The 24735-nt window shown below is 44.2% G+C and overlaps 1 protein-coding gene across 4 annotated transcripts in view; it reads right to left on the bottom strand.

Moving 5' to 3' along the window:
* Positions 1-24735, bottom strand: part of NIPBL (NIPBL cohesin loading factor) — a 271388-nt gene that overhangs the window by 60668 nt on the left and 185985 nt on the right. For all 4 annotated transcript variants that reach the window (XM_039543426.1, XM_039543430.1, XM_039543427.1 and 1 more), the window contains 7 exons: positions 14280-14511; positions 11439-11590; positions 10887-10967; positions 8480-8580; positions 2209-2347; positions 1930-2012; positions 217-349 (listed from right to left, as the gene is read on the bottom strand). In XM_039543426.1, the coding sequence (XP_039399360.1) occupies positions 217-349; positions 1930-2012; positions 2209-2347; positions 8480-8580; positions 10887-10967; positions 11439-11590; positions 14280-14511 (921 nt within the window). The remainder of the gene's footprint in view (positions 1-216; positions 350-1929; positions 2013-2208; positions 2348-8479; positions 8581-10886; positions 10968-11438; positions 11591-14279; positions 14512-24735) is intronic.

Raw genomic sequence — 24735 nt, 5'->3', positions numbered from 1 at the left:
AGGTCCTTCCACCGTCTGGCTGGCTGATTAGCCTCTGTTCATCATTGCCACTCTTATTATGGCAAAGCCAGAAAACTCATGTGGCATTAGATCTGATCATTCTACTATCACCAGATCTTTACCTCAGGACAGCTTTTTGAGAAGATGGCTAAATTTAATAAGAATGTGCAGCACTTTATATCACTATGATACATTGGAAATACTGTGGTCTCTTACCAACAACCTTCCTAATAAGCTAAGTAACAGCTCAGCAGCAGGCCATTCTGGCTTGTTGACCGTGGAAAGAAGATCTTGAACAAAGTTCTCAAACAGTGGCCTATAATCCTCTTCTCCTTGTTTACTACCACATCTGTTTAAAGGAAAACAATGAAAATGTTATATAATAATCATGTACTAAAAAGGGTCAACTTTTTTTTTTTTTGTTATTTGTTCTAAAGTACAAAAACACGTGTATTTCTAAAACTAGATAGGCCTGAATTATCAACAGAAAGAATCATCCTAATTTAGCTATGTTTTTCAGCAATACATCCTATAAAGAACAGAGAGTAAATGTTGCTAAAATTTCGTATTAAAAAGTAGGACAAAAGAGGGTAGCCCTTTCAATACTCCACATTACAATGAAAGAGACCTAGGATTCGTTCCCTGGTCCAGTCTCTTATTTCTTTATCTAGCACTGGTTTCAACTACTGGAGACACAGGTTTTTTAGTACTTTATGGGGGTATTATAACAATTTTACAGACTTTTCAGATAATGACTACAAATTCTACATGTGTGCTGACTCTCATGTCCCCTCCATGGGTAAGAAAAAAGGCCTCAGTTTATTTTGGAGAATTTGGTACTCTGGCATCTAAAGTGAATGTATGTTGAATGGATGAGATAAGCCTGAAGATCTTGCTTGTATCTGCAGGATGAATACATTAGATATAATAAGGTTTCAAGTCTGCATACAGAGAATAAATCAGGTTCCCTAGTTCATAGTGGAATAGTGCATTAGGGAGGTATTCTCTCTTAACTCAGTCTCTGGTCTTAATATAAAGGGTGATATGAAGTCTTGGTATCTCTGGTCCATAAACAGCAGGTGCAGTGGAGAAAGATCAAATCAGAGCCTGGCATGTGATGATTTGGTAGTGTTTCAGAGGTATGTAGTTTAATAAAAAAAAATGAGGTTAATTTCTTTAAAACTAATTCTGATTAGTTGTTATGGCAGTCTAGTATACCTTAAATACTTAATCCATAAATAATGTTCTTCTTTCATATTACTGGTGACTAATGCAACACCCTTGGTGAAAGCTGAAATTTTCCACTTCGTATTATGTAGTATAAGCTATCGCATGTAGATTCTCACGTGTGTAAACAGCTCCCTGCAGAATTTCTGTTGTATAAAAAGTTCTGTGCATACAGCTACCTGTCATGGAATTTTAAACTACTTGCGAGTTTCTTTAACTGGAGCGATCTGTCATATGAAAGTAACTTAATTTTTCCAGATTTTCTGCAAAATGTATAAGCTTGAACTACACTTCAGGTGCTTGCAATTTTGCAATTGCAGGTTGCAGACTTCATACATTTTACAAGATTTGTGAAGAAACCTTAGTGACTATCAAGCCTTGCTGAACCTCTAAGAAGTTCAAAATTCATAGCTCCATGCAATAGTTCTCAGCAGGTCTTAATGAATAAAACAAATGTGAGTTTTCTTTTTAAGACAGAACTTCACAAAAAAGTATTCATAAAATGAAAAATCTCTTTTTACAATGTCCTACATTTAAAAATACCATGTCAAATTCAAACTCCAATTTTTGCCACAAAAATTTCTATTGATTAAAATTTCAGAACTTTAAGGAGTGCCAAATGAGAGTCTATAACGGAGTTAAAATTGTAATTATGAACCACAAACATCAAAACACAACTAAAAAGAGTGTGATAATACTTACTTCTTAAGGAAAATGGAAAGGAAGTTTTGTGCTGTTCTCATAGCTGTTTCATATGAGTTAGTAATAAGGACATCTTGATCCACCTAAAAATAATAGCAAAATTCATTTGTTGAATGTACAATATATGAAAACATGACCCTCCAACCCAGCATTTTCAGTACATCATGTATGCAGGAGACACACATTAACACTGCTCCATGGGCTGGACCAGTGTCACAGAACAAGTACATATGCACACTCCTATATGAAATAGTTTCATCTCTCTTTAAAGGGTCTTACTTTTTTGTTTGACTCCTCTTCTGAATTAGAATCCTTCTCCACTGATGGCAGGTGCACAACACACTGAATAAGCTGTAGAACCAGTGCAGTTACCATCTGAATATACATAGGCTCTCCATCAGTATCACTACTGTTTAACCTGTTGGAGAAAACAAACAGTATATCATTATAGTTAAGAGGCACAATACAAAGGACTTTTAACCCTAACTCCTACCTACCTACATTATTAAAACCTGATAAGACAAGTTCTCTGGGTTCTAAATGAGTACCTACAACTTTACCAACTATTCCACTGTAAAGGGAAAAAACAAAATACAATTCTTGTGAGATCCATACAAAATTCATTTTATCCTATATAGATTATTGTACAACCCTCATCTCAGTAGTATGTGAGGTGCTTTCAATAGTGCATTAAGTACTCAAAATGTTTTGTACTCATTATGCTGACTCCAAAGCAACAGCCTAAATTATTCTCAGATCTATGACATCATTAGATAATGAAGGTACATCGGTGTGTCCATGCCATGTGCACAGTCGTTGGAAGGATTTTCCCCTAGTGGTACTCATCGGGTCGACTGTGGAGCCCCCTGAAGTCGCGCTTTCATGGGGGTGTACGTAGGTCCCTGCCAACCCGCCACCTCTTCAGTTCCTTCTTGCCGGATACTCCAGCAGAAGGGAGGCAGGTGGGTCTTGGAAAGAACATGAGCAACACATCTCAAAAAACAACAGTTACGTGAGGTAGGTAACCGGTTTTTCTTCTTCATGTCAATTCCAGGTAGGTGACTCCCAAGCCTTACCTAGGTGTAGGGTCAGAGCTCATGGAATCTCTGATTGTAGCACCGCTCTGCCAAAAGCTGTACCCTCTTTGGACTGCTGTGTAATGGCATAGTGCAATGAAAAGGTGTGGATCGATGACCATGTCACTGCCCTGCAGATGTCTTGGATAGGAACTTGTGCCAGGAATGCTGCTGAGGTTGCTTGCGCTCTTGTTGAGTGTGCTGTCAGCAGTGAGTCAGGTATCTTTGCCAAGTCATAGCACTACCAGATACAAGACATGATCCAAGAAGAGATCCTTTGGGACGAGACTGGAAGTCCCTTCATACGCTCCGCAATTGCAATGAATAGTTGTGTTGATTTTTTAAATGGCTTCGTTCTTTCAATGCAGAAGGCTAATGCTTGTCTGACATGCAGGGAGTGGAGCATTCATTTCCTGTTGCTAGCATGTGGCTCAGGAAAGAACACAGGAAGAAGAATGTCTTGATTTGCACGGAACTGAGAAACTACCTTTGGAAGATAAGCCTTTGGAAGCCGGGTGCAGTCACAACTGTACCTTGTCCTTACAGAAGACTGTGTACAGGAGCTCTGAGATTAAGACCTTAAGCTCTGACACCCTCCTAATGGAAGATATAGGTACCAAGAACGCTACTTTCCAGGAAAGGTAGAGGAGGGAGCACTCCTGCACACACCGCTTGTGGGTTAAGCCACCACCTGAAGAACTCCATAACTGGGGGGTGAGTGTGATTAATTTGTCTAGGCGGTCTCAATTCAGCCTGTACACAGAGGCTAGCCAAGCCTGACGGGGATGGAGCTGAGGCCTGGCATGCTGTACTACACACGTACAAGTGGCCATATGATTCAGCAGCTTCAGGCAATTTCATGACATAGTGGTGGAGTATCGCCTGAGTTCCTCTATGACGACACCCATGGTGAGAAAACAAGTTTCTGGAAGGAATGCCCAGCTTGACTCTGCAGAGTCCAAGAGGGCTCCGATTAACTCTATTCTCTGAGTCAGGGTTAGGGTTGACTTTGCTACATTCAATATGAGGCCGAGTCTGTGGAATGTCATCTGAACTAGGCTTACCTGGACCTTCACTTGGGCTCTGGAGGAGTCTTTGATTGGCCAGTTGTCAAGGTACAGGAATACTTGCACCTGCCATTTCTGCAGGAAGGCTGCCACAACAAATATGCAATTGGTGAACACCCAACAGGCTGCTGAGAGGCTGAAGGGGAGAATCGTAAGTGAGTGTTGTTGATCACAAAATGGAGGAACCATCTCTGGTACTGGATTATGACATGTGAAAATACAGGAAAGGATCTGGGATCTGACCTGGTGCATCACCCCTTGGTGCACCTTCAAAAGTTTGGCTTGGAGGCTGAAGACTGCTTTGCTGAGCCCTGGCTCTGGATTAGAGGATGAGAACAGTTTGTTACTCCTGCCCAGTTTCCTGTTATAGGATGAGCTGGGTAGAATCGAGGAGCAGGCTTAAAATGCTTTCCTCAGAGGGCTGGTGTATAAAGCCCCAGACACTTCAGAGTTGCCCTTGAGTCCTTTAGGTTGTGGGGCTTAGGGTCTGTTTGCTCTGAAAAGAGCTCTGTAGTCAAATGGCAAGTCCTGAATGGTCTGCTGGACCTCGGGCGGGAGTCCCAACACCTGAAGCCATGAGCTCTTTCTCGTGGTTATGGTTGTTGCCATGGTATGGGTTGCCAAGTCCACCGAATCTCAGGAGGCCTGTAAGGAGGTCCTCGCAATGACCTTGCCTTCCTCGAAGACTGCAGCAAACTCCACGCGAGAGTCCATAGGCGCCAACTCCATGAGGAGTAATTTCAGCCTAAAGTCCCTCTCCTTCTTAGTCCTTGGGTGGCAGCTCCTACAGATTTTGCACTTCTCAGTTTGATGGGCTTCCCCCAAACACTTTAAACAGGAGTCGTCTGGGTCTTCCTTTGGGATAGGCTCCAGACAGGACCTGCATGGCTTAAACACTTGAGACCGAGGCATGCCACAGTCCCCAGGAGAGGAACCCCCAACTGAAACTTATCTTACTAGCTAGAACTATTTGAACTACTACTAAGTTTTAAACTATTTACAGATACAACTAGAAAAAGTCCACTAGGGGATAGCTTGCCATAGCAAGAAAAGAGCTGCTCCAACGACCGTCACTGGCGGTAAGAAGGAACTGAAGAGGCAGCAGATCAGCAGGAACCTATATACACCACCATGAAGGCATGACTCCCTGGGGCTCCACAGCCATCCAGACGGGTACCGCTAGGGGGAAAATTTTTGACGACCACGCATGCGGCACACACACACTTACTTGGAATTGACATGAGCAAGCACTCAAAGGAGAATAATAATTTTTGTTTTACAGTGTCTTTCTTTTAACACTGTTAAAGCACTTGATATGTAACAGTATGTAAGGAGTACTACTGTAAGAAAACTAAGCCAACCGTTATATGCCAACATTCCTTTAAAGAGGAATTTTCACCATCAGGAAAAACAAACTATTGTATCTTAATTAAAACTTAAACTCACTTGAAGTAGCAAGGAAAATTAGCAGATAATGCTTACTGTTTAATCAAAGATTATTCCCTCTATTCTTCCCTCTTTTTATGAGATACAGCATTTAAATTATAATGCTGAATATGTGACGTTAGCATTTCATATGACAGAGGTCAAACACAGGATTATGACTTCAGGAGCAATTAGACATATTGGGTGAAAGAGAAAGCTCTTGTATAATACACAGCTGAATTGGCACAGCCACACAAGGGTAATTTAAACCTCTCTAAGATTTAGGGTTGTCTACATAGGGGAGTTTTTGCAGAACATATTTTTGCATATAATCTTAGGCAGAATAACTCTCACAAAATAGTGTGCCCAAGCAACCAGCTTTAACCTACTTTGGTTTGAATCAGTATGTCCACATGGCACTGAGTTTTTTCAAAATAAGCCCACAGCATTTTGGGCAGATAGCACATGGTGCATTGTCCTGCTTCTGGGTTCTGTGCATTCTGGGATTATTGTCATGGTATATTGTGCGATACCTACCAGAAGCCACAGCAATTCTGAGACTTGGGGGTGAAACTAGCAAATTCCCATGATTTATCTGTCTTTTGCAATTTAGTGAAATTCTCAAATTACTGTCATGTGGGGAATACTGCTGCGAATAGTGATCTTGAGTCATAAATATGAAGAGGCTAATGCACTTGCATTTGTGGTCATGCGGCCAGATGACTTTTGAAGTCAGCTACCAGACTGATTTGGATAGAAGAAAAAGATGAAATTGAGCAGCTACTAGAGGATTAACTTTTCCTGGAGCAGCTTCACCTGATGGAGTACCATTTCTGGGCCAGGGAAATAGCACTAACTGGTTGGAAAGGATAGTATTCCAAACCTAGGATGACAGCAGAATTTCTGGATGACAAAGGCTACTTTCTTAGTGATCTCTTCAGAGCTCACCCCAGAGTTCCAGCAGCAGCACACCACTATGTCACGTCTCTTCAGCATGGAGAAACATTTGACCATTGCCACTGGTTAGCAGTCAGGAGTGGCAATCGATCAGTGGCTAACCAGTTTGGTGCTGATAGATCAACCATCCAGACTGTTGTCATGGAGGCATGCTCTGCAATAAAGCTTGGCAATGCACAATTTATTGATAGATTTGCAGGGCTGGGGTTCCTAATTTGTACTGGGACTATTGATGGGACCTCACATACCTATTCTTTGCCCCCACTCCCGGACTCAGAGTTCATCAACAGAAAGGGCTATTTCTCTATGGTGCTCAATGGCCTGGTCACTGTGGAAGGTTCACCAATATCAATGTAGGGTGGCCTGGAAAGGTCAGTGGTGGCTCAGGCTAACTTCCCAAGTCCAAGCCCACCCAGCCCCCCAGGTCTGAGTTTGAGTGACTAGACCGAGCTTCTATCCATATAATAATATCCATGTTGCTTTTTTAGTGAGCTTACTTGAACAGGGCCAGTGCAAGTCTCTCTACCCGTGCTGGGAATCACACCTCCCAGCTACAGTGGAGACATATGCTTACTGGACACTGGATAATTATATCCTGAGTAGCTACAGAATGACAGTGTGCATTTGAAAGGCTGAGTGGGAGATGGAGGTGCTTTATAACAAGACTGGAAGCTGCTGAGCAATATCTGCCTTGTGTTATTATAACTGATTTCTTTTGCACATCTGTGAGAGAAAGGAAAAAGAGCCTCATTGATGAGTACAATAAAGAGGCACAGAGACTTTTGGAATGTTATAAACAGTCAGAGAGGCTGCCTCTCCAAACTGCAGCAAATCATCAGGACCAAAGGGTGACAGATGCCTTGTGCTCCTACTTTGAGACTAGAAGTTTAAATGTTGACATGAAATATTATCATATGACGGTGGCGATGATGGAGAGCAGCGCGTCGCTATAGGCCAGGAGCCTTTAGTCTTTGTATAAGGATTTTATTAAATGCAAGATAATTATGTCTTTTAAAGCTTTGTGCAATGATTTCATGAGGAAACTTTTATGAAGTTTCCAGATGTTATGGGATGAACTCATCTGTAGTGAACCCCTTAGTTCCAGGACACAACACTCCAGGGTTTCTTCCACTCTAGGACTCCCTGTAGGCTGTCTGCCTTTGTGCGCTACTCAGCCCTCTCACTGGTAAGTGGCTAGTTCAGATTCCTTCTGAGGTAATTAAAGGTCACCAGTGAATCAACCTATCTTCTGAGCCCTGTGCTCAACCCCTTCCTGAGTTCCACTGCCTTTCCTTGGCTCTGTTATCAAGCACTGCCCCACTGAGCTTACATCTTCCTAAAGACTCTAGCCTTCAGCAGTCTTTGGAACTTGGATCTTTCACAGGAGCCTGCCTGTCTGAACTCTCTCAGCCTATTTATAAGCCTAGATCTCTCAAGATATCTCCTGATCCTTCTTTAGTCCTGTCCTCTTTGGCTGACAAATAACTACCTATTTACCACATAGATGAAATGAATGTGACTAACTGGGCCTTTAATTCTTCCTAGTCCAAGATGGAGTTCTACCATCACACTAGCATAAGGTTAAATGACTCCATATAGCCAACTTCTGAAAAATTTCCTGCTTGAAACTTCTATACCTTCATTTAGTCTCACTTATATTTCTAGCTAGGTACCTAATTACATATTTGTGTGTCTATTTGTTACTGTACTTTTGAACGTCACAAATAGTCAAAAACCAAGTACAGATATGTGCAACACAAGTAGAGGAAATGCAGATAATTACTATGCACCCAGACTGCTTGTCCTATAACTATTCCACTTTTGCTCCCACTGTAAAAGCTCTTTCAGGAACAGATAAATCATATTTATAGAATTATTTGCTTGATCTCATTAAGAAATTCATGCAACTTGTGGAATTATAGGTTTTTAAAACAATCATTAATAAACCATGTAAAATCTAAATCCCTACATTTATATACTGAAAATTATATTCTGTAGAAGTTAGCCATCCATGTCAGACATTACCTGAAGTTTCTCAAACTTCTTTTGCTGGTTGGTAGTCTTGCAAGTGAAGTGAAAATCTCCTCCAGAATCAACTGCCTATGTTTTTCATACCGCGAGAACACCTGTTAGCAGTTACAGGATTCAAATATGTGTGTGTATAAAAATAAGGGTTAAGTTTTACAGAAAACCAAAATAGCATATTAACATTTTTTTTTCCAAAACCAACAGTTTTCCATATTTGTATTCATTAAAATATTCACAGTTGTTTTTTATATTTTCAAGTGACAGACAGGTATCTGAGTAACATACTGTTTTTTCAATACATGGGCGCGGGCAGTTCTGCTTAGCTATTCTTTTGTTTAGACAGACTTTGATTTTAAAAACATCGAACATATTGCCTCTGCAAAGGCTGAAGATATAGTATGAAACAAACTTGCTTCTTAAACTGCAAGCTTTCTGAGAGGGTTTTTCTGTTTTCAAAATATAACAGTCCTTAAAATTTTATTTTTCTGTGAATCATTTTGCAACATGGATTCCCCTCCACCCACATTTTCCAAAGAAAACCATTCCACATATACTTTTTATCTAGATAATTGCTATTCCTAGCTCTGCATCTTATACCAATGCACAGCTCCAGAAACTATGGTGATGGGGAAAAAAAATTAAATAAACCTGGAAAATACATTAAGGAAAAGCATATTGCTAAGGTTCCTTTGAGAAGAGGACAGGAGACAGTGAAGTTTTATTTTTTTTTAATATTATTATTAAAAACTAAAAAGTGTACCACTTAAGAAAAAAGCAGGGATAGAGCTTTGATTTTTATTCTGTGATCATATTATTGATTGTTGAGAAAGCCAAAAGAGCTCCTGTACGATAGAAAGCACAGCTCTTAAGAAATCAAACTGTGGTTTGAAACTAGCACAAAAATTAACTTTGCAGTAGTCTAATTATTCTAATCTATATGAGTTAGAATTCATCAGTGTCCAATCATGTTTATGACTATGGCTGTCAAAGAAATGGTGAAAAATATAGAGATGGAATATGTATTTTTATCTCATGACATGAATTTACTGTGGGTACCAGATTTTACAAGAAGGATCAGGTCATTAACCAGAAATGGGAGGGCGGGGGAGGGAGAAGAAATCCTAGTTTTCCAAGATTGCTATTCTATCTATGTAAAATTCAAGGTAACTCAAAAGCAAAGTGGTAGCCATCTTTAAATTTCTTTGCTTTTGCTACTTTAAGTTGAGTATTAACTTTATTTTCAGTATGTATTTTATAACCCTATTTTATTAAAATACATTTATTTTTAATGGGAAATATTATTGATATTGTTCAGACTAAATACAGACTTTACAACCTACAAAGTAAACTGCATGCAGGGTTGGCGAAGATAACTAAGGATTTGTTCACATTGGGACATACTGTGGAATAGGTAATCCAGTGGATTAAGATAAATCACAAAAGGTGATATAGTGCAGAATACCAGAGTCCACATGGAGAATTATTGTGAAAAACTATTGTGCTTTAAGTTCACACTCTATCTTATTTCACAATAGCTTCCCCGTGTAGACAAGCCCTATCATCATTATGCTGGAGAACGGGAAATAACGGAGAGCAAGGTCTGAAAAAAAATGGGTTTTCCAGGCTCATACAAACATTCACGTGATTTAATTTAAACCAAAAAGTGAAAAAAACAAAATAGCTATGCAAATAAAATTGGATGCATGCTTTTTTCTGCTGGGTTGACCTTGCTTAAACTTTGTGTGTTTGGAATGAGGTAAGAGTCACAATCCAACCAGAGCTATGGTTTTAAGTCCAGTTCTATTCTGAACTATCACTACAAAAATGATACCTTTTTACTCAAGAGATCTACATCTGTATATTCAGTTACTTCTGATTACATTAAAATATCAATATATAATAGTGAGATGAGGATATCATAGATTTTTCTGTTGTAAATTCAAGGACAAAATAAAAAAGAGAAGGAAACAACAAATAGGGTTTGGCGTGAACATAGTGTAGGAAGTTCTACTTATTTGGGATAATTCTCTTAAGAATTCTAAGTATAAAATTATTTGAATACAATATTTGGGGAGGGCAAAATTGTTTGCAATCCTTTTAGTTATAATATTGTATACCTGAAGTTTTCTTTTAATTATTTAATTGTAATGGGAACGTCCCATTTGATTTCTTGCCATAAACTAACCTACAAACCAAAGAGGGTCAAGTAAATTAAATTATGTTCCTCCATCATGATGTCAAAAATATACAATGTGCAGAATAAAATGAGTTCAAAATTCAAATTCTTTACCAGAATGGAAAAAATGTGCACTGGTGGGGAGATGAAATTGATAAACTAACATCTCCTTCCGTGTGTATGTTTTATTTTTAAACAGCAATATCACTAGGTTAAAAAAGTACTCACTGCAGTCACTAGTTTGATGGCGCATAACTGGAGCTCACTGACATTTTCTACAAAAAAAGGGGTTATTCCCATTGAAGATATCTGTCAAAAGGAGGAAATGACAGTAAATAAATATTCTTTCCACTAAAGGGATATGTAAGCTCTTTGACATAACAGAGCATAATTAAATACATTCACTGCTTCACAGGTATATCTTGTTTGCTATTTGTAAAATGATGTTTCATTATAAAATTAAGATTAAAAATGTATCAACTAAAGACTTACAGTCTAAATATTACACGTATCTTTCTGTTTAGATAACTACTTTTTTAATAGTGTTATTAAAATATTAAATTTTTTTTAAATTACACATTTTAAGATCACTAGCAAGACAGTTAAAATAATAAAGTTACAATACTATGACTATAGAAGTCATTCTGAAAATTTCCTCATCCACTGAACTAGATTAAATGTAAACCAAACACAATGTTATTGCCAAGGTAGTCAAACTTCAGAATCGCTATGAAAAAAAAAAATACACTCTCAAATGGAAATTCTTTTGATGAAACTTACCTGAAGAATAGTTGTGTCAGTAAGGAGCTGAATCTCTAGCAATTCTGCCAAACTGCTAACAATGTCACATACTTTGTTATACAGCATCACTATTACCCTCTGCTTGTGGGTGGAACATTTGGCACGCTTTGCTTTTGAACTTAAAACACCTCCTAGAAAATAAAATTAAATAAAATGATTCATCTACAAGCCTTTCAATTACATTTGAGACAACATTAAGAACAAGACAATTTTTTTTTTTGAGAAAAAGTACTTTATAATTTTTGTTGGCACAAAATGGTGATAGAAAAGTAATCTCTTTTTAGCAGCACTAATTTGGAAAAACAAGATTTGTTATTGCAGACCATTTTAAAATAATTTTTGTGGATTGTTGGGCCAAGATTTTCAATATGGTACTTACAGTTAGTCTCCTACATCCATATATTATTAGAGCTGGTTGGGATTTTTTGACCAGAATGAATTTCTTATAGAAAATGCCTTTTCACAAAATTGAAATTTATCACACAAAAATTTGAATTTTACCAAAATTTTTTTATTGCGGGCTGGAAAAATTGAAATGATGGCTCCTTAGCTGCCTGCCTTGAAGGGGTTTGTCAATTCTTTTTCTGAAGTGAAATTCATAAGAGCCTTCCGGGAGGACTGCCAAAACTGAATGCGCTCTCTTTCTGCCTCCCCAACTATTAGCCTCCCCGCTGTCCCCCCCGTTTCAGCTGCCAGACAAGCAGAGAGCTGGGGCTCTCAATCCTTCCGCCCACCTAGCTCTGGGGAGGCAGAGAGCCAGGGCGCTCATCCTTACCACTTCTCCCGCAGCTGAGCACACCAGCTATCTTAAGCAAAGTAAGCTGTCATGGGATAAGAGGGAAGTTCCTCTCATGGATCAATAACTGGCTAAAAGGTAGGAAACAAAGGGTAGGAATAAATGGTCAGTTTTCAGAATGGAGAGAGGTAAATAGAGGTGTCCCCCAAGGGTCTGTACTGGGACCACTATTATTCAACATATTCATAAATTATCTGGAAAAAGGGGCAAACAGTGAGGTGGAAAATTTGAAGATGATACAAAACTACTCAAGATAATTAAGTCTAAAGCAGACTGCAAAGAGTTACAAAGGGATCTCACAAAACTGGGTGACTACGCAACAGAATGGCAGATTAAATTCAATGTTGATAAACGCAAAGCAATGCACACTGGAAAACATAATCCCAACTTCATATAAAATGAAGGGGTCTAAACTAGCTGCTACCAATCGAGAAAGAGATCTTGAGTCATTGTGGATAGATCTCTGAAAACATCCACTCAATGTGCAGTGGGAGTCAAAAAAGCAAACAGAATGCAGGGAATCATTAGGAAAGCGATAGATAAGAAGACAGAAAATATCATATTGCTTCTGTTTATATCTATGGTACACCCACATCTTGAATATTGCGTGTGGATGTGGTTGCCTCATCTCAAAAAAGATATTCTGGAATTGGAAAAGGTTCAGAAAAGGGCAACAAAAATTATTAGGGATATGGAACAGCTGCCATGTGAGGAAAGATTAATAAGATTGAGATTTTTCAGTTTAGAAAAGAGATGACTAAGGGGGATATGACAGAGGTTTATCAAATCAGGGCAGGTGTGGAGAAAGTAAATAAAAAAGTGTTATTTACTACTTCCCATAATACAAGAACTAGGGGTCACCAAATGAAATTAATAGGCAGCAGTTTTAAAACAGACAAAAGGAAGTATTTCTTCACACAATGCACAGTCAACCTGTGGAACTCTTTGCCAGAGGATGTTGCGAAGACCAAGACTATAACAGAGTTCAAAAAAAGAACTAGATAAATTCATGGAGGATAGGTCCGTCAATGGCTATTAACCAGGATGGGCAGGGATGGCATCCCTAGCCTCTGTTTGCCAGAAGCTGGGAATGGGTGACAGGGGATGGATCTCTTGATGATTACCTGTTCTGTTCATTCCCTCTGAAGCACCTGGCACTGGCCACTATCAGAAGACAGGATACTGGGCTAGATGGACCTTTAATCTGACCCATTATGGCCGTTCTCATGTTATCTACTTCTTTGGCTCCCAAAACTGTGGAGGAAGGTGTGGAGGCTGAGCAGCCAGACTCTTTGCTTCATAGGAAGTTTAAGTGAGGGGTAGGGGATGAGGCAGATGGATAGGCTCAATGCCCCAGCTCTCTGCCTCTCCAGTAGCATATTTGGAAAGCTCTCCTGAAACAGCATTTTCTTGAAATACATTCCCATGAAAAAAATTTCATTTTTGACTGTTTGTCCCTGTTCAGGACAATTCCCCCACCACCCCAAATGCAAAAAAAAATTGGCACCTCTTATATCATGTACTTCAACAAACAGTTAGTGGTCAGTACTTTTGAAATCCAAGTGCCTCCTGATAATTGAAATAAATGGAAGCTGCTGGGTATTCAGGGACCATGAACAATAGACCACTTATTTAGGCACATAATAGATGAGTGTAGAAGTCTCATTTAAGGCACCAACTTCTAGTTAGTTAGGTCTTGCCACTGAAGTATGTATGGACCTTTCATGTCACACACTGTTTGGTTCAGAGGAGGATGGTAAATTGTAGCCCAAAATGACGGGAAATGAAACCCATTGTAAATGGCTTTTTTCTCAAAATCATATGAAGCAGTCAGTCATCCTTCTTTATTTAGAGGACACTGAAACGGGTGTCTCAAGATTAAGTCTTGAATGTAGTGAATTGCATAACAGTGTCAAGGGATGTCAAGTTGTTTGCACATCACACTTAACAGAACTGGTCACGTTTAAAATCATATGCAGCATATTAGCTTACATGCAATCTCATTTATTTATTAACATACTAACCACCATGAGGATCCACTCTGTAGACAGGATCATACTGAGGATAAAGTGTATTCTGCAAATGAAATTTAGTGTACTGAATAACTCTTTCTATTACATCCTCAATATACACAGCTTTAGGCATATTAGGTGATGTCATAATATTGATAGCGGTAAGACAGGCATCTGCAGACTTTGTGACTCTCTCCATAATCAGATCTCTCCACAATCTTTCCTCATCTTCAGTGTCATTATTCTACAAGGAAAAACAGAAAGTTATATACATTTTCTAAAATATCTGCATTAAGACAAAATTAATTCTGAGTTTTCAAAGATACATATTATATTTCTGTATATTACAGGTTATCCCTGCTGAATAATATATACTGCAAAAAAAGATTATTTTATAAATATATATACTAAAATATTATATGACATTTATAATCTTATAAATGTAAAATGTATTTTGTTAACTGGCAAGCAGAATTTTTTTTTTAACAATATCACCCTAAACCAAAATGAGATATTAAGGACATGTAATCACCTAGAGGCACAAAGAAAATGTTAATTACCCATGAAAAATATAACCTAACAAATTTCTACATTCATCAATTTTTATTAATTGATCTAATAATTCTTTATTATTTTAAGATGTACAGTACAATGTTGTGTTTTCTGAGGATGAATACATTAAAGACAGTGACACACTGAGATCGACTGATGAAAACGGCTGTATCAAATGTAGGTGTTATTTTTATATTCCCTGTGATTAGGCTCAACAACATCTGATTTAAAAAAAAAAACAAAAAAAAACCAAAAAAACCCACTTGATAATATCAATGTTTATTTTTAAGCATATGTTTCAATTTTTATTTATTTAAATGTTCACAATTGTGCAAAATTATGGATTTTAAGCATTTTTTTACTTTTAGCTATATAAATTTTCATAGTAGCAGGAAATTATGTGAGTTCTCAGACAATTATTATTTAATGACAGACACAGATTCAGAAAGTTAAAGCTTAATAATCATTAAAACACAAACCATCAACATCACCTGTCAAAATATACTAAGTAAATATCCTTAAGTCAAATTCTCATAAATTCAGCATTGTTCTTGTCTGTAAATTTCAATTTCCACTGAAGGAAATACTTTTTCATTAGTTTGTGTCTGTGCAGTGAAATCTGTTTACCAACATTTAATAATAAAAACTAATCCTTCCAACCCTACCTATCACTGCTACTTTGACCAGTTTCAATTTCTACCACTTTATGTAACTCTAGTGCAGAATAACTTTTATAAACCATGTGGAAATCATGAGGATTTTCCGGATCCCTTTTTTACTTCCATGCTCCCTAAAGTCTCAAGATTCCCCTTATCAGTCATCATCACTGTGTTGAGGACATGATTCATCAATAACTATGCCTCAAAAAAACACACAAAGGAATTGCTAAAGAATCATGAGAGAAACCTCCTCTTTCCCAGAGGTTGAAAGTACAGTCTGTACAGCTCTTCTATCAACTACCAACTCAGACAAGCCTTCAGTATACTAGAGTAGATCCTCATAGCCACAAACACACAGATAAAACCTTGGCAGTGAGTCTCAGAGCCTGGGTCAACTGACTCTGGCTCACAGAGCTCACGCTAGAAGGTTAAAAGTAGCAGCACAGGTGTTCCCAGTTCCTTATCCTTGTAGAACACCATATAGGGTGGCTCTGACCTAAGTGTCCTGATCTCAGACACTCTGCAGGCGGACGTAATTGCCACCAGGAAAAGACGGTTACTCACCTTTGTAACTGTTGTTCTTCGAGATGTGTTGCTCATATCCATTCCAATTAGGTGCGCGCGCGCCGCGTGCACGTTCGTCGGAAGATTTTTACCCTAGCAACACTCGGTGGGTCGGCTGGGTCGCCCCCTGGAGTGGCGCCGTTATGGCACCGGATATATACCCCTGCCGACCCAATGGCTCTTCAGTTCCTTCTTGCCGGCTATTCCGACAGAGGGGAAGGAGGGCGGGTTTGGAATGGATATGAGCAACACATCTCGAAGAACAACAGTTACAAAGGTGAGTAACCGTCTTTTCTTCTTCGAGTGCTTGCTCATATCGATTCCAATTAGGTGACTCCCAAGCCTTACCTAGGCGGTGGGGTCAGAGTGAGATGTCGCAGAATGTAGAACTGCTGAGACAAATGCCGCGTCATCTCTGGACTGTTGTACCAATGCATAATGGTATGCAAAGGTGTGGACCAAGGACCATGTAGCTGCACGACATATCTCCTGGATGGGTACATGAGCCAGGAAGACGGCAGATGAAGCCTGAGCCCTGGTAGAATGTGCGGTAAGGTGGCTCATCGGAACATGAGCCAAGTCATAGCAGGTGCGGATGCACAATGTCACCCAAGATGAAATCCTCTGGGAGGAGACCGGTAGGCCCTTCATTCGATCTGCCACCGCGATGAAGAGTTGGGGTGTTTTACGAAAGGGCTTTGTTCGCGCGATATAAAACGCGAGAGCCCTACGGACATCTAGGGAGTGCAGCTGCTGCTCCCGACGTGATAAGTGTGGCTTCGGGAAGAAGACCGGAAGGAAGATATCTTGATTGATATGAAAGGCCGATACCACTTTAGGGAGAAAGGCCGGATGTGGTCACAGCTGTACCTTGTCCTTGTGAAATACTGTATACGGGGGGTCCACCGTGAAAGCCCGAAGCTCGGAGACTCGTCTTGCCGATGTAATGGCTACGAGGAATGCTGTCTTTCAGGACAGGTACAGCAGCGAGCAGGCTGCTAGTGGCTCGAAGGGAGCAGCCATAAAAGTTTGGCTAGAACTAGATTGAGGTCCCAAGTTGGGGCGGGGCGGCGTACCTGTGGGTATAAACGCTCCAAGCCCTTGAGGAACCTCAAAACCATGGGATGCGAGAACACCAAGTGGCCGCTCTCCCCTGGGTGGAAGGTAGAGATGGCCTCCAAGTGCACCTTTATTGATGATACCGCTAGGCCGTGCTGTTTTAGAGACCAGAGGTAGTCCAAAGTGGTAGGAACTGGTACCTCGGAGGGAACAACATTACATTGGTTGCACCAGCAGGAGAAACGCTTCCACTTGGCCAGATATGTTAACCTAGTGGAAGGTTTCCTACTACCCAGGAGTATTTGTTGTACCGAGGCAGAGCAACATAACTCGGACTGGCTTAACCACGCAGCAACCATGCCGTGAGGTGAAGAGACTGCAGGTCTGGGTGGTGAAGTCTGCCGTGGTCCTGAGTTATGAGATCCGGGCAAAGAGGATCTTTGGTTGGCCACCGACAGGTCAAGCAACATGGTGTACCAGTGTTGCCTCAGCCACGCTGGAGCGATCGTGATCAGGTGGGCTCTGTCTCTGCGGAGCTTGAGTAGGACCCTGTAAACCAGCGGGAACGGTGGGAAGGCGTAAAGCAGATGGCTTGTCCACAGTATCAGAAATGCGTCTGAGATGGAGCCCGGGGAGAGACCCTGGAAGGAGCAGAACGCCTGGCATTTCCTGTTCTCACGCGAGGCAAAGAGGTCTATGCAGGGAGAACCCCACTTCCGGAAAACAGAATGGATAACGTCCGGACGAATCGACCACTCGTGAGACAGGAAGGATCTGCTGAGGTGATCTGCCAGAGTGTTCCAAATCCCTGGGAGAAATGACGCTACCAGGTCGATCGAGTGGGCTATGCAAAAGTCCCAGAGCTGAATAGCTTCCTGACAAAGGAGGGAGGAACGTGCTCCGCCCTGCTTGTTTATGTAAAACATGGCCGTTGTGTTGTCTGTGAACACTGAGACACAACGGCCTTGTATATGCTCTCGAAATGCCTGGCACGCAAGGCGGACTGCTCTCAGCTCCCGCACATTGATGTGCAAGGCCAGTTCCTGAGCTGAGCAAAGGCTTTGAGTGCGGAGATCCTCGAAGTGGACACCCCAACCCAGAGATGACGCGTCCGTTGTCAGGGCCATCGATGGTTGAGGCGCGTAGAATGGCATTCCTGCACAGACCAGGGAGGGTGTCAGCCACCAGGCGAGGGAGCCTAGGATGCTCGGGAGGATCGTGTCTATGCTGTCTCTGCCCGGCTGGTATACTGAGGTGAGACAAGTTTGAAGGGGACAGAGACGTAGTCTGGCGTGTTTGGTCATGAACGTGCAGGCAGCCATGTGACCCAGGAGGCTGAGACAAGTGCGAGCCGAAGTTGTCGGGAAGTGTTGTAGGCTTTGGATAATTGATACCATTGCCTGAAACCGAGGCTGTGGTAAGCAGGCTCTGGCGAGATTGGAGTCCAGGATGGCCCCAATGAAGTCTATTCTCTGTGTGGGAACCAGAGTAGACTTCTCTATATTGATCATCAGGCCTAATCGCCTGAATAGGTCCTTGACGATGCCCACATGACGGGTGACTTGGGTCTCGGAAGTCCCTCGAATGAGCCAATCGTCGAGATACGGGAAGACGTCTATCCGACGACGACGGAGGGAGGCGGTGACTACAGCCATGCATTTTGTGAATACTCGTGGGGCTGTAGAGAGGCCAAACGGAAGGACCATAAATTGGAAATGTCGACGGTTGACCACAAAACGGAGGTACTGCCTGTGTGGTGGGTAAATAGCGATGTGAAAATACGCGTCCTTCATATCGAGGGCGGCATACCAGTCTGCGGGATCCAAGGACGGGATGATGGTCCCCAGGGATACCATGCGAAACTTCAACTTTATCATGAATTTGTGGAGTCCTCGCAGGTCTAGGATAGGTCTCAGACCTCCCTTCGCCTTGGGGATTAGGAAATAACGGGAATAAAACCCCTTGCCCCTCGAGTCCTTCGGTACCTCCTCTATAGCTCCCATGGCAAGGAGCATCCGTACCTCTTGCAAGCGGAATTGCTCGTGAGAGGGGTCCCTGAAGAGGGACGAGGATAGGGGTTGGGAGGAGAGGGGTGAAATAAACTGGAGGTGGTATCCGAATTCTACCGTGCGTAGGACCCAACGATACGAAGTTAGTTGGGTCCACGCAGGGAGGAAATAGGAGAGGCAGTTGTAAAAAGGAGGAAAGTGATCCTGGGAAACAACTGATATGCCATCCTCAGGCGTGCCTTCAAAAGTTTGGTTTGGGGCCCACAGGTGGTTTGGGCGGACCCTGATTTTGACTCCCGTGGGGTCCAGACTGCCGTCTGCGATTGCCTCAGACGCGCCTTCTGCCAAAGTCCTGTCATGGCCTAGGCGGGGGGTAAGGGCGGTGAGGCTGAGGATGGAAGGACCTGCGCTGAGTCACCGGTGTGTGCATTCTGAGCAAGCGCATGATCACCCTATTGTCCTTTAGGCTTTGCAGCCTAGGGTCAGTCTTTTCAGAAAATAGGCCTTGGCCGTCAAAGGGCAAGTCCTGTATAGTCTGTTTTAACTCAGGTGGAAGGCCTGACACCTGAAGCCATGATATTCTCCTCATGGCGACTCCTGAAGCCAGAGTCCTGGCTGCAGAGTCGGCTACATCCAGCGAGGCTTGGAGAAAGGTTCTCGCCACCTTCTTCCCTTCCTCCAAAAGGGCAGCAAACTCCTGGCGGGAGTCTTGGGGAACTAGCTCCATGAATTTCCCAACCGCTGCCCAGGTGTTATAGGTGTACCTACTAAGCAGGGCTTGCTGGTTTGCCACCCTGAGTTGGAGGCCTCCAGCAGACTATACTTTGCGGCCCAATAAGTCCATGCGCCTAGCCTCCTTTGACTTTGGAGCAGGAGCTTGCTGGCCATGGCGCTCCCTTTCGTTGACCGATTGCACGACCAGGGAGCAGGGTGCACGTACAGGTACTCGTACCCCTTAGAGGGTACCATGTATTTCCGCTCAACTCCCCTGGCCATGGGCGGAATAGAGGCTGGAGATTGCCAGATAGTATCGGCGTTTGCCTGAATAGTACGAATAAATGGCAAGGCCACTCTTGTGGGGGTGTCAGCTGATAAAATATCCACCACAGGGTCTTCTATCTCCAGGACCTCCGCCACCTGAAGATTCATATTCTGGGCCACCCACCTCAGAAGGTCCTGATGGGCCCTCAGGTCAATTGGGGGAGGGCCGGAGGAGGATGTCCCCGCCACCGCTTCATCTGGAGAGGAGGAAGAGGAAAGGCCAGGGACAAGCGGGTCCTGCGTGGGTTCTTGTTCTTGGACGGCATCAGGCTCAAGTGGGACCTGAGAGTCTGTTGGCGGAAATCCGTACCCGCAGGAGGGGGGCGGCTTACAGTCGCCTCCGGCACCCGGTGTTCTGATGGCACGGAGCGTGATGCTGCTGGGGGCACACCTTGGGCTTGGTGATACGCCCAAGGTGTCCAGAACGACCATTGATGGGGCCCTTGTTCTTGGGCCTGGATCTCCTGGAAGACTCGGCTGGGCACGTCTGAGTCACGGTCCTGTGCATAGGAAGCACAGTCCATGTGAGATGACACTGAGGTGTGTCGAGACGGCCGAGGAGCTGAGAAACCCTGGGAAGGGGCCACGTGTCTAGACGATCTCTCTCTGTGCGGCACCGGAGCGCGGTACCGGGCGCCATAACGGTACCGTGAACGAGACCAGGACCTGCGACCGTAACGGTGCCAGGAGGTCGACCGGGATCTCGAAGCTCGACGCCTGGAGCGGCTGCGAGAGGCGCAGCGCCGGGAGCTGGATCGATGCCGGGAGTGTGACTGGTACCAAGATGGAGAGCGGTGCCAGGACCGGGATCGGCGACGGGACCAAGAACGCCGGTGGGACCAAGATCGTGATCGGTGCCTCTCAGCGGTGCCGACAGACGGTGGCCTCAGCAGAGCAGGCTTGCCAATTGACTGTATGACCCACACCGGCGGTGCCGGGGGTTGAGGCAGTGCAGACTCCGTCAGCGCGATTAGATCCCTCACCGTGGAAAAGGTCTCTGGCGTGGATGGAATAGTGAGCTCGACCACAGCGTGCACTGGGGAGCTTTCAGGCACCGGACTCGACGGTGCTGGCGGTACTGCAGCAGGCGTCGGTGCCAGGCGGTCCGACTTAGGCGGGTGCTCCAACTGTGGTGCAGGCGGCACCGAAGCAGCAGGAGTCTTATGTTTCTTGACCCGCGGGGAGAGGGAACGGTGCCGAGCAGACATTGGTGCCGGCGACGGTCGGTGCCGAGGGGCCTTAGCGGTACCGGGGCGATCCAGAGCCGAAAGAGCGCTTCTCCCTGATGTGGACTGTCCAGCGCTCGGTGCCGAGGGCGGTGGAGTAAGAGCTGCCTCCATCAGGAGCTGTTTGAGACGAAAGTCCCACTTCTTCGTCTTCGGCTTAAAGGCATTACATATCTGGCACTTATCTGAGAGGTGGGATTCCCCGAGGCACTTAAGGCAGGAGTCGTGGGGATCTCCCATTGGCATCGGCTTGTGGCAGGCCGAGCACGGTTTGAAGCCCGGTGAACCGGGCATGAGCGCCGGTACCGGGTGCGGGGAAGGGGCTAATCCCCGAACCCCTCGTAACTATATACACTAACTATATTATAGAACTACAAAAACTAACTACAACTATAGAGATTATAACTATATACACAACAATTAGTAAGAAAACTACGAGTAGCTAGGGAAGTGGAGATCAGCTAAGCCGCGCTCCACTGTTCCAACGACCGACATGGGCGGTAAGAAGGAACTGAAGGGCCATTGGGTCTGCAGGGGTATATATCCGGCGCCATAACGGCGCCACTCCAGGGGGCGACCCAGCCGACCCACCGAGTGTTGCTAGGGTAAAAATCTTCCGACGAACGTGCACGCGGTGCGTGCACACCTAATTGGAATTGATATGAGCAAGCACTCGAAGAAGAACTCAACCTTCCAGGAGAGAAGAGAAGAGAAGAGAGCAGGAAGCCAGAGGTTCAAAAGCAGGCCCCATGAGCCTCAACAGTACAAGATTCAAATACAAGGGAGGGACAGGATCCCGGACGTGACGGTAAAGACGCTGTAGACCTTTCAAGAACCGGGCCATCATGTTGTGAGCGAAGACCAACCTGCCTTGGAACGGAGTGTGGAAAGCTGAAATAGGAGCCAGATGGACCCTGATCGATGACAAGACAAGCCCTGAAGCTTGAGGTGCAGAAGATAATCCAGGATCATCTGCAGTGAGGACTGCTCGGCCCGGACAAGCCAATCCGAAACCCAGCACATGAATCTTTTCCACTTCACACGGTAAGTTGTTCTGGTGGAGGGCTTTCTGCTACCCAGCATGACTTGTTACACACGAATTGAGCATTCCCGGTCTTCCGCATTCAGCCTTGCAGCAGCCATGCTGTCAAGTGCAACGCCTCTAGCTTCGGGTGCAGAAGACAGCTGTGGTCCTGCGACAGCAGGTCTTGCCAGAGAGCGCCACAGCTTCTGAAAGGTCCAACAGCGTGCTGAACCAGTACTTACAAGGCCACTCGGGGACAATTAGGGTAACCTTCACCCTGTCCTGTCTGATCTTCAGGAGGACTCTGTGGATCAACAGCACTGGCAGGAAGGCGTACATCAGGGCTCCTGACCACAGAAGCAGGAAAGCATCTGACAGGGACCCACTGTCCATCCCCTGGAGCAAACACCTGGCATTTCCAGTTCTGGTGGGACATGAACAAGTCCACCTGGAGAGTCCCCCATTTTCGAAAGATCATACTGGCTGCCTCTGGATGGAACAACCACTCGTGGCAAGATGAGAAGGTCCTGCTGAGGTGATCTGCTAGCACATTCTTGGTCCTGGGCAGGTGCGTGCTTACCAGATGAATGGCATGCTGCACACAAAAGGCCCAAAGGCTGAGAGCTTCTTGGCAAAGAGCTGATGACCTGGCTCTGTCCTACCTGTTGGTGTAATACATCTTGGTGGTATTGTCTGTGAGGACCGGCACCACCTTGCCTCTCAGGTGGGGCAAGAACACCTGGCAGGCCAGGCAAACTGCTGACACTGATGTAAAGGGCCAGATCATCCTGCAGCCAGCGGCCCTAAGTGCTGAGCACACTCAGGTGGGCTCCCCAGCCCAGGTCCGAAGCATCTGAGATGACAGAGTGACAGAGACGGGGCTGCGAAAGGAACACCTTCCAACGCTGACTCAGGGTTTAACCACCACTCCAGGGATGACAGGATGTGATCCAGCGCCCTGACTAACTGTCTAGATAGTGTCTGTTGGGGGTGTAAAGCGACGCCAGCCATACTTGCAGAGGCTGAAGGCAGAGCCGGGCATGTCTGACCACGTACGTACAAGCGGCCGTGTGGCCCAGCAACTGCAGGCAGGTAAGTGTAAGCTGTGGTTAGCGGGTGGTTCTTCACATGGGAGATCAGGTCCCACATGACCTGAAAAAGCACCTCCAAAAGGAAGGCTCTGACTTGCATGGAGTCAAGAACTGTCCCTATGAATGCTATGCATTGGACTAGCCTTAAAGTGGATTTTTTCTCGTTTATTAACACGCTCAGGTCACGACAGGTGGAATGCACCCAATTGAGGCTTCTCTGCACTTGTTCCTGAGACCTGCCCTTGATGAGCCAATTGTCGAGACCTGGACCCCTTGATGTCTGAGGTAAGCAGCCACTAGCACCATCTTTGGAGCCAACAAGCAGCCAAAGGGGAGTGCTGTAAATTGGAAATGGTGCTCGCCCACTATAAAACAGAGGAAATGTCTGTGACCCTGGAATATGAAGATATGGAAATAGGTGTCCTTCAAGTCGAGGGCAGCGTACCAGTCTCTTGGATCCACGGAGGAGATGATGGAGGCCAGGGAGACCGTGCAAAACTTCAACATTTTGAGAGTCTTGTTCAGGTGTCGCAGGTCCAAAATGGGTCTGAGGCCTCCCCTTTGCTTTTGGGATTAGGAAATAACAGAAGTAGAAACCTTTCTCTGTCATGTCCTGAGGGACCTCTTCCACCACCCCCAAGCACAGGAGGTTTTTGACCTCTTAAACCAGGAGTAGCCCGTGAGAAGGGTCCCTGAAGATCGATGGGTGGAAGGGACGGGGAGGCTGAAAACTGCAGGGTGTAACCTTGAGACACTATGTACAGCACCCAATGGTCCGAGGTGACTTGGAACAAGGCCGAACAGAAGGGATGAAGACTGTTGAGGAAAGAGCAGGATGGATCCTGGGAGGTGACTGGGGTGTCACTCTCTACTGCCCCCTCAAAACGAGCGCTTCTAGCACCCAGGGTGTTTTGCCAGGCCTGGATGTACAGGTGAGTGGGAGGAGGAAGGGCGACAGTGGCTGAAACTAACATCTCTGTCACTTCTCTTTGCAGGCCTCGGATGAGACTGCCAAGGCTTAGGCAGCGGGGGCGACCGGAACCGCTTTCTCGCAGGCTGAGGTGTATGCATGCCTAGTGAGTGAAGGGTGGTCCTGGTGTCCATTAAGCCCATGCAACCTCACATGAATCTGGTCTGAAAAAAGAATGGGAGGTCCTAGATGAAGGTCTACATTTCTTGTGAGAGTCCGGCAGTTTGAAGCCAGGAGCTGCACCTCATTACTGCTACATCCCATGCCATCTGG

This window comes from Mauremys reevesii, linkage group 6 (assembly GCF_016161935.1).
Source record: "Mauremys reevesii isolate NIE-2019 linkage group 6, ASM1616193v1, whole genome shotgun sequence".
Taxonomy (NCBI): domain Eukaryota; kingdom Metazoa; phylum Chordata; order Testudines; family Geoemydidae; genus Mauremys; species Mauremys reevesii.
This window is presented reverse-complemented; position numbering and strand designations above follow the sequence as displayed.